Below are 9,248 nucleotides of genomic sequence, written 5' to 3'. Positions count from 1 at the left end.
CCACAGGACCCATCTGATGGTTCCATCTAGGGTGCCAGTGGCAGCTCTTCCCCAGCCAGGGCAGCTGACACTGTTACATCTGTTCTCAACAAATAAGGGGAAGGGTCCCAGGCACCCCGCAGTTTTAACCGTTCAGCATCGAACTTTCATGTGGCCCTCGCTGTGACGCTGGCCTATTGGCCAGCCAGGACCCTGAGTCCCAGTGGCGGCTGGAAGGTGCTCTGGGTAGACGTACCTCCCCCGAGCCTGCGGCAAAGTCTGCGGCAGAAGCCCTCCGTTTCTTCTGCACAAAAATGGATTTTCGCCGTTTCCGACGCCTGGCTGGTTTCGGGCATCCGCTCTCAACGTTGCTTTCCCCGATTGGGGGCTTAATGATCTTCTTTCTCTTCCCGTAGTAATAGGCTACAAGGAGAGGGAGAATTCAAAGCTTTTTTTAAAGGTGACACACATGTTCACATAGGGACAGAGAACAGACAAGTGGACGAAGGGGCAGATTCTTACGATTCCTCCATGAATGTGCACAGCGTGGAATGGGGGATGTGTATACGTGTGTGTACAAAATAGAAGGACACGCATACTCTGATGACTGTTTCTAGTACGTTTGGATTCTTGGCTCTGACACACAAGTGGACAAATCCCAACTGGGGGTCTTCAGAGCACTCTCTGCACTTGCGGGGGAGGTGGTCCCAGCAATACCCCAGCAGCTTGCCGGAATATAGGCTGGCAGAGCAAACCTCCAGGACACTGTGACAGAGATGTGGTCTCCCATCGGATGCGAAATAACTGAGGGGACATGCAGAAACAGCAGAAGCCTGGACCGGAGAGATTCTGAGCTCGTACAACCCGTGGCACAGGTGTCTGGGAGCGGCTGAGGCATGGAAATGAGGCCAGGCTGGAGGTGGGGCGGGGCCTAGAGAAGGCCAACAAGGAAAGGCAGAGGTCACCGACGTGACAGGGAGATGGAAGAGGCGAGTGATGAAGGAGGGAACAGCCTGCCAGGAAGAGGTCAGAGCAAAGGCGCTATGGGCCGTGTGGCAACTCTGAGTCTGTGTCACGGTGGTGAAGCAGAGACGGGAGCAAAGAAAGGGGAGTGACGTGCTCCACTGGAGCGTGTCCCGAGGACAGTGGCGCACAGGGGAGAAGCAGAGGACGGGAAGGCTGACCCGTGCGGAGAAGGGCAGTGACAGACTCATTACAGTTTCTCAGTGGGAGAACCTAGAAAGGAATTCTGGTTTAGTGGCCATTGCCAAAACTACGTTTCATTGTGCTCTTCTTCCAGCCATATTGTTTTCCAAATCAACCAATCCAGCGACATTCACGATAGCACACAGTCTCATTGCTTCTTCGCCAATGCCTACCAATGATCATCTGCCCCGATTTTAATCACCCCCATCTCTTCCTTATATCAGGCTAGACACCCACAAGAACCTACCACAGAAAATCTTAAAAAAATTCTTCCATAGCAATTCCTCTGAGAAAGTATTCATAAGGTTACTTACGAAAACACCGACTACATGACCCCGCAGTTCAGGCCCACGGACCAAGGTTCTGTACTCACTGTATTTGGTTTTGGTATGAACGGAGCAGTTTTCTGGGCAGTTTTCAGAAACCAGCACAGGACTGAACAAGTTTGGACAGCACTCCAGCTTGGCACAAACCCGTCGGCAAAAGTCTGCTACCTGGTCAGACGTGCGTACAATCTTGGCCACGGCCCTGTACGTTTTGCCTCTGTACCTAGAAGGAAAGAGGAAAAGCGAGGGGCCTCAGCAGTTCTCAGGGCGTCCAGGCGAAGCCGCGAAGCCACAGTCCTCGTCACCTCGTTACTCTTTATTTTGCCACAGGCGATAATAAAAATCTGTTCTGTAGCTTTCCCCAACAAAAAGGGCTTAAAACCCGTATTCCAATGACATAATCTTGTAAGGCAGGACATGTGAGGACAGCTCAAAAGCGTGAGATGGAGCATTTCACTTTATCCCCTCATTCTGAATCCGGAGTGAAGAGCACTTAGCCGTACCATTTACTAAATGGCCCAGTGAGGCTTCTGTAAACAGGAAGATAAGGTTTTAAAGCACGTATTACAAGTTTTGTAAGGAAAATATTCAGAGACAAGCAAGCTAGCACACAGCAGAAAACCCCTGGCATCATAAATCATCTCAGAAAGAAGGGAGGAAGGAAAGAGGTAAGAGACCACTGGGTTGGAGCGCATGAGGAGATGCTGAGATGACATGCACACTTTGAAACAGAAAGTCAGGGGACCAGCGAGGACACAGGAGGGAGACTGTCCCTGGCTGTCGGTGCGGGGACCCACTCAGAACCCCAGAGGTGACATGAAGATTATTTTAAGATGAAGACATTTGACATTCAACAGATGCAGAAAGTTCTCTCGGAGCTTCCATTATCTGACTAAAAGCCGAAACTTCTGAGAAATAAGGACTGCCATAAATTCCCTCTTTGAGGCAGCTTCTAATCCCAGGAGAGAGAGAGACCAAGAGTAAACTGACCATAAATCCCCTCAGAGGAGTTTCATGGCCAAGGCAGAGAGAACGCCGACCTCAGCAGAAACAAACATCGAAGCTTTATCTCCCATTTGTTCTCCTAAAAATCCATTTGTCTTTCCTAAATAAACCCACGTGTTCTTCCCCTGGAGGCCTTTTCCCCACACATCCTCTCCCCTGCCACGTAACTTAGGTGGATGCTCCAAAGCCCCACGGCCCCTCTGAGGTGCTCACCACGGAGCACCCCGTGTGTACACATGCTAACTGTCCTTCCTCTTGCTGACCTGTCTTCTGTCAGCTCAACGCGCAGGCCCCAAGCACTGAACGTAAGGGAGTGGAGAAAAGGGTTTTCCTCCTTGACATCAGTGAGGGAGTGTGAGTGACCTTCCGATACCTTCCGACCAACCAAAGAAGGGGTTTATCTCCGCGTGCGAGTGCACACGGCAGGGCGGAAAAGATGGGCGAAGATGCAGACACGAGACCGCTGATCTCTTCTTTTTCCATAGTTAAAAGTAGAGAAAAATCAAAATAAATTTTGAGACAAAAAGAAATACAGAGGAAAAAAAGTGGCACGTCGTCACGGTCCATCCGTAACCATCAGCGTGGTCCGAGTGAGGTGCCGTCAGTTTGGCCTAAGCGCTCTCATTCATTTTCAGAACGGCCCACATCGGGCATTCTGGCGGGCCGTGAGGGCTGTGAGAAGGGAGAGCAAGAAGGCTCCAGTCCGTCAAGCTGAATCACATCCCTGCGTATGAAAGGAAGACTCGAAAGGGAAGAAAGGTGGCAACGCTGATCGCTGATCGCTGCAGAAAGAAGGCAGCCTCGCATGCCGCGAGAAAACACGCCCCTCCCAGCAGCGACCAGGCCCGGCCCGGCCTTCCTCCGAAGCTGCACTGGTCGTCTCGTCAGGACCAGGGTCCACAGCGTGGCTCGCTGGTTTTCAGCCTTATGAGCCTCAACTCCTGTAAAATGTCTCCCTTCTTTCTTGAATCCTGCATTTCAAGTAAGGGAAAATCTGTGCAATGAATGGGGTGTGTGTTTATTTTAGAAAAGATCACGTCTAATTCAGAACATCCTAAACTGGTCTGTGTTGGAACCAGAAACATCATACACATAATCTGACAAACTGAAGTACACACACAGAAATTCAGTCTCCTTTTTACAAACTGGTTCATCCGTCTGCTTAAAAACCAGCAAATGAAGAAACAAAATCTTTTTCAGTGACAGTCTCTCGGTTTGAGAATCCCTTTTCACATAAATCTCCGCATAGCCAAATATCACATCTTAATGTTCATAAAATATGGTCATGAATAAAAAGCCCCCCAAAAGGGAAATAAAAAGACATACAGAATTAGCCATTGCTTATGAAAGTGAGAAACCAAAATATCTTTTCCACAGAGCAGAACATGACTCACCTAAAAGTAAATATTTGACTTTACCTCCTTGCTTCTTCCTGATAATGATGTCTAATTCACTTGAAATTACATCACGATATTTCCTCTTTATTCTGAATAACTGTAAGAAATGACTGGGAAAATCTATTAAGCCTCTACCTGGCTTTTATAAAGATGATCATGAAAGCCATTTAAAGCAAAGTCTTTTTTCTTCTCCCCCAAGAAGATTCTGTAACATGTTGGAAAATGTATTTAAATGTCCCTAGATGCACAGAGTTGGCATTTTTTTTTTTATTAGGCATTTTTTTTATTACCCCTAAGATATAGCCTAAATTCTTCCTCCTGAAATTCAAAATAATGTAGGTCAATTTAATACACTTAAATTCATCAGAAAGAAAGAATTTTCTCTTCCAGAACAGCAGAAATGAGCCACATTAGAATCCACTTTTCCCCTTCGCACCACGGCCACTATAATTTAGCCCTTCGACCCATATTGAAGACTCATGATGTGACAGACTCCTTACATGGCACTCAAATGTTACTGTAACTTGTGTTAGTATAAACGGTGCAGCTGTTCGATGAATAGGAAAGTCACCGAGGGACAAGTACAGGTGACAGTGTTAGTTTTTCTCTCATTTACAGGGCAAACCTTTTCAATGGCACCTCCATTTTCTCTAGTAAATGGGTCTTTACTCTTTGGAAGGAGAAAAAGCCATCAGAACCCCAGATGCTCAGAGATAGCATTGGAGGATCTTACGCCCTTTCTTCCTGAAAACACTCCTTGTAATATTACTTCGTAATATTGTCATTCTGCAACCACACCAAGACGACTGAATGCCCTCACTGCAGGTATCTCCACGCTGAGTTAATTTACTCATGACAGAAACCTTGCCAGTCTTTCAGCTAAATGGGCAGAAGTCAACTCTCTCTCTTCCCATTTGCGCCAAATATCAAAGTTGTCACGCTCTAAAGAGTTGTCATTTTACAGCAGAAGGAAAGAGGTGACTCCAAATGCAGTGTTAGAGCAGGCATACTCCCGCCGACTGTGAGTCTGTCATCATTAGCGGCTGCTCTGAGATGCCACTGTGATTCCTACACACTTGAAACCCAGTTCAGACAGACGTTTTCTCCTAAGGTGCTGTGTAAGATTTCACCGAGGAGCTCACGGTCATATTTGATGTAACGGGTAATCCACTGCCTTCACACCACAGCAGGGCTGGATGGTCTCAGCGAGTGCGCTTTGACTGGATCAGGCTGGATGTGATAAGGCTCTGATCGACTTGCTACCATGAAAATGAGTGCAAACATTGCAGAATGAACGCTCCCTGTCATGCCAGTATCTGGAGCCAGTTTCTGCGTTACTTAGGAGCAGGGGAGATTTTCATGGAATTTAAGGTTTTTTTTACTTTTACTATTTCCATATCCATTAGGTGTATTTTGGATGTATTGATTACAGAAAAAAAAATTTAAACAATAAGAGTTTTTCTGTATAAAGCCTTGCCCAGGTTTTCTGCCACCACCACTGTGATGAACCGACCCCATAATAAAGTGTCTTACTATTGCTGATCTCCCTCTTATGTAAAGTAGAAAAATATGGAATATTAGAAAATCTTTTTTTTTCTAAGCTACAGGTGTGAAATTCATTTAAATAATTCTTGGGAAAGAAGGTAAGGATGAGATATGGTGCCACCTTACGCTGACATGCCACTTCATGCAAATAAATATTTTCCTTACTAATTTATATTCCCTTCCTTTAACTTTTGTGATTTGGAAGAGTGCCAATAAATGACTTTTACTGAATCCAAAATTACAGAGATGTTCGGAAAAGACGCTGGGGAATGCCGAGTGGGTAGGTGACAATGAGTGTTGAAAAACGGTGCCAGATCTCAACATCCCTAGTCAGTACCAGCATAACTACAGAGGAAAGTATTACTGCTCATACGGATTACTTAAAATTCCCCAATTTTCACTAGGAACAAGATAGGTACTTCTTTAAAGGTGGGCTGAGATATACTCCAGCCATTGAAAAGTGGTTCACTCTTTTAAACAGCATCACTTCCCAAATGTCGTACCTACGTGACGTGCTGGACACTTAAACGAGAGGTTGACCAGTAAGAGCTATTCTATTTGGATAGCATGAGTGAATATTAAAAGCCCTCTCAAAATACCAGAGCAATTGGTTATCCTGAAAAGTGGCTCTTTTTCCATTTGCCTCTTGAACAACCGAGTTCAAGCTCAGTGACTGGGTTGGTTCTCTCAGTTTCAGAGTTCAAGAAACTTAAAGCAAATAAAAAAAAAGCACCTTTCCAATTAGCCTATTTCCAAATAAAAGAAGAAATAACCAACTGCATGTCAACCCACAGCCCATTCACCAAAACCCAACAGAGGTAGTAGGTTCTTTTTATGTTTTAAAATGGTCAGCTCTCAGAGTAAACATGTGGCTCTGGGATAAAATCAGCATCAAATATTAAGAGCTGTTAATGAATAATGTATAATAATGATAAGGGATATCTTCTCTTTTCTAAATTTTCCCCTTTTCATCAAATCATCTATTGGACCTGAAACAGTATGTTTTTATTCTGAATATTTAACACAATAAATATTAGTTAAGCAACTCTGTACCTCACTTTGGGAACCCTAAGGCTTAAAGCAGCTGTGTAGCAAACGCCACCAAATCTGCAGGCAGCACACAGAGCTGCAGCACACAGCCCTTCCTTTTGCCTCCATTTTGTCTGGGCTATGTCAAAAACAGGAATGACAAGTTTCAAAGGAGCAGGCCAAGAATAACAAGAACCCTTGTTTTCCAGAACGGGAACACTTACTTTGCCTTCAGTGTCTCTTCCTGAAAATTCCAGTGTGGATCTTCCACCAGTTGCAGTTCTCTCAAGACCCTTCCAGGCTTGTAAGCTGCATTGATTATCATGCTAAGAACCTGTTGGGGCAAAAAGGAACTGCAATGAACTTCAGTTGCATCCACTCCTGCTAACACAGGATGCTTTGAAAACCACCCTGCTGACGCAAGACGCATTTACTGTACAGCTCCATTAGGCGATGGGCTGTAAGTTGGACGGAACACTCTGCAGGCTCACCAACACGGAGATACAAAGGCTGGGGAAATCCAACCCCTCTGCCCAGGAGAGTGTGAACTGCTGGCGAGAGGGGGTGGCAGATGCTAATGTTTCTGGCTGTAGAAAAACCAAACCATTTCTTCCCAAGTGTGTGTGTTATGTGCCGCTGAGTCGGCTCCGACTCCTGGGGACGCCATGCCTGAGCAACGTCCACAGTGTCCTGTCCTCCCCACCCGGCTCGGCTCCTGCCAACCCTTGCCTACGGCCTCCAAAGAGCCCCTGATTATTCCCCAGGATCACTCCTCAGTAGGGTTGCCTACTGAGCATTTCGTTTTATTCTTAAAAACACATTTCAAAAGGCATCGAAAAGACGGAGACAACGGGTTGGTGCCAGCACTCGTGGATGGACTTCAGATACCTGGAAGGAGGTGACAAATGACGTGACGCTCACCTGATGCGGACCCAGTCTGTGGACACTTCTCCCTAGGGCAATTGTCCCAGGGACAGCGGTGTTTCAAAACAAAGTCGGAAGCACCTAACATCATCCGATTTCTTCTTTCCTCGAACCACCGCTTCTCTCCCCAGTCCAAGAAAATAAGTATGTTGTCACTGCCTACTGTGACACTCCCAGAGGGCCGAGACACTCCCATCCTAGAGCCCCAGATGCATGCTCTCGTGTCCTGTTAACCTCCATGTACTGCTCAAATAAAGAGAACAGGAACTTACAGCCCTTGGGGCCGTCACCTTTCCATGAGCGAACCGCCACAATGATGAACCTCTAAGTTCCGCCATGCTCGCGAGTTGCAGTTACAGGGAGAGAGAACTTAGACCGTGAAGGTGCAGCTCAGCGTACAAAGGCACTCCGAGACCCGCGGGTTCGGAGCCACGAAAGGCCGGTCTGCTGAGGACCGGCCATGTGCCCAGCCCTGACAGCACCGAGACAGGAACAGGAGGCCGTGCCTGCCGCTCCTGAGTCTCCCTCCATCCGGAGAGGCACAAGCCAGGCACCGCGCTCACATCTCATGTTTCAGATCAAAATGCCATTGGAAGAGTGATAAAAAAAAAAAAAAAAAAACCACCTTATTGAGATGGGACACTTAGCACCTAATTTTGGAGGCAACCAGCACGATGTCAACGGGAAGGAAGGAGATGCAAGTACGTGGAAGCATTTTCATGTTTCACTTTTCATGTATCTGATGTGTTCCAGAATATCACTGGCGTGGCTTGTACCCTGATTTAATTCTGAAAAACAATAAAGCTTTCTCATACTGTAACTGAGGCTTTGACCTTAAAATACCTCGCACCATGCGGTCAGTATGGCAGAGGTCTTTTCTTTCTTGAATTAGCATTCTGCTATGTTCTCAGGGCCCTGTGTGACTCCCCATCAAAAGAATGTGGTTCAGCAGAGGCGCTAAAAAGCCAGGATAAGGCAGAACAAGCAGTTCTGGTGTGTTTATGTTTTCTGTATTAGAATAATCATCTGATTTTATTGTTTACTGTCAGTACCATTTACAGAGACCGAGTTTAAAAATAAACCCAATTAGAACTGGCTGAAATAACGTGCAAAGTGTTTATCAACAGACAATAAAATTTCGACTGATTTTTTTCATTGTGTTTTGCTGAGAAAACCCCAGAGCGACATGTCATTTGCTGCATATCAAAATGCATTTTTGTGATGGTGAAAAGAAAATGCCTTCCAGAGTTCAATTCAGTCTGGGAACAGGCAGCAATTAAATCGTAAAAAGCTGGCAATATAGAATAATTTTCCCAGGACTTTTTCCGATGGCACATCATTCATCTCCAGATTCAACAAGCTCTCTATAATACCTCGGAACAGTGAACTGAGTGATTATCGTGTACATGGCATTTGTGTATCATATTTACCTCCACAACATAACTAAGTTGGCAGCTGTTATTACTACCCAAAGTTAGACAGAATTACTAGACCTTGCAAAACTTCAGAACTCAGTTCATGATGCTCTAGATCACAAAGGGGAGTGTGGACTCTGCCCCAATGAACCAATGGATGTTAGTTGTGAATTCAATGAACGTTATTCCCAAGAAACTGGTGTATGTGTCGGAGTCGGGGGAGTAACTCCGGGAGGAAATTCATGCGACAGCAGCGCCTTACTCGATTTCTGGAAGTTCGTGAAATGCTTGTTGAGAACACATCACACAGAAGCCCCACGGTGTATTATGGCAAAAAGGCTCTAATAACCTCCGTAGGTGGCAGATCCAGGATCCAATCCCAGTTCCATCCATTAGAAGCTGAGTCCTCAGGCGAGGTGCTC

The 9,248-nt window shown here is 45.9% G+C and overlaps 1 protein-coding gene across 1 annotated transcript in view; it reads right to left on the bottom strand.

The window, feature by feature from the left end:
- The window catches only part of SFMBT2 (Scm like with four mbt domains 2), a 168,521-nt gene that overhangs the window by 11,407 nt on the left and 147,866 nt on the right, over positions 1-9,248 (bottom strand). Inside the window, exons 13-15 of the mRNA XM_011359659.2 lie at positions 6,712-6,821; positions 1,559-1,734; positions 236-402 (exon numbers count right to left, since the gene is read on the bottom strand). Of these exons, the coding sequence (XP_011357961.1) occupies positions 236-402; positions 1,559-1,734; positions 6,712-6,821 (453 nt within the window). The remainder of the gene's footprint in view (positions 1-235; positions 403-1,558; positions 1,735-6,711; positions 6,822-9,248) is intronic.

Source organism: Pteropus vampyrus, unplaced genomic scaffold (genome assembly GCF_000151845.1).
Source record: "Pteropus vampyrus isolate Shadow unplaced genomic scaffold, Pvam_2.0 Scaffold49, whole genome shotgun sequence".
Taxonomy (NCBI): Eukaryota; Metazoa; Chordata; class Mammalia; order Chiroptera; family Pteropodidae; genus Pteropus; species Pteropus vampyrus.
Note: the sequence above shows the minus strand (reverse complement) of the source record. Positions and strands in the feature narration are given on the sequence as shown.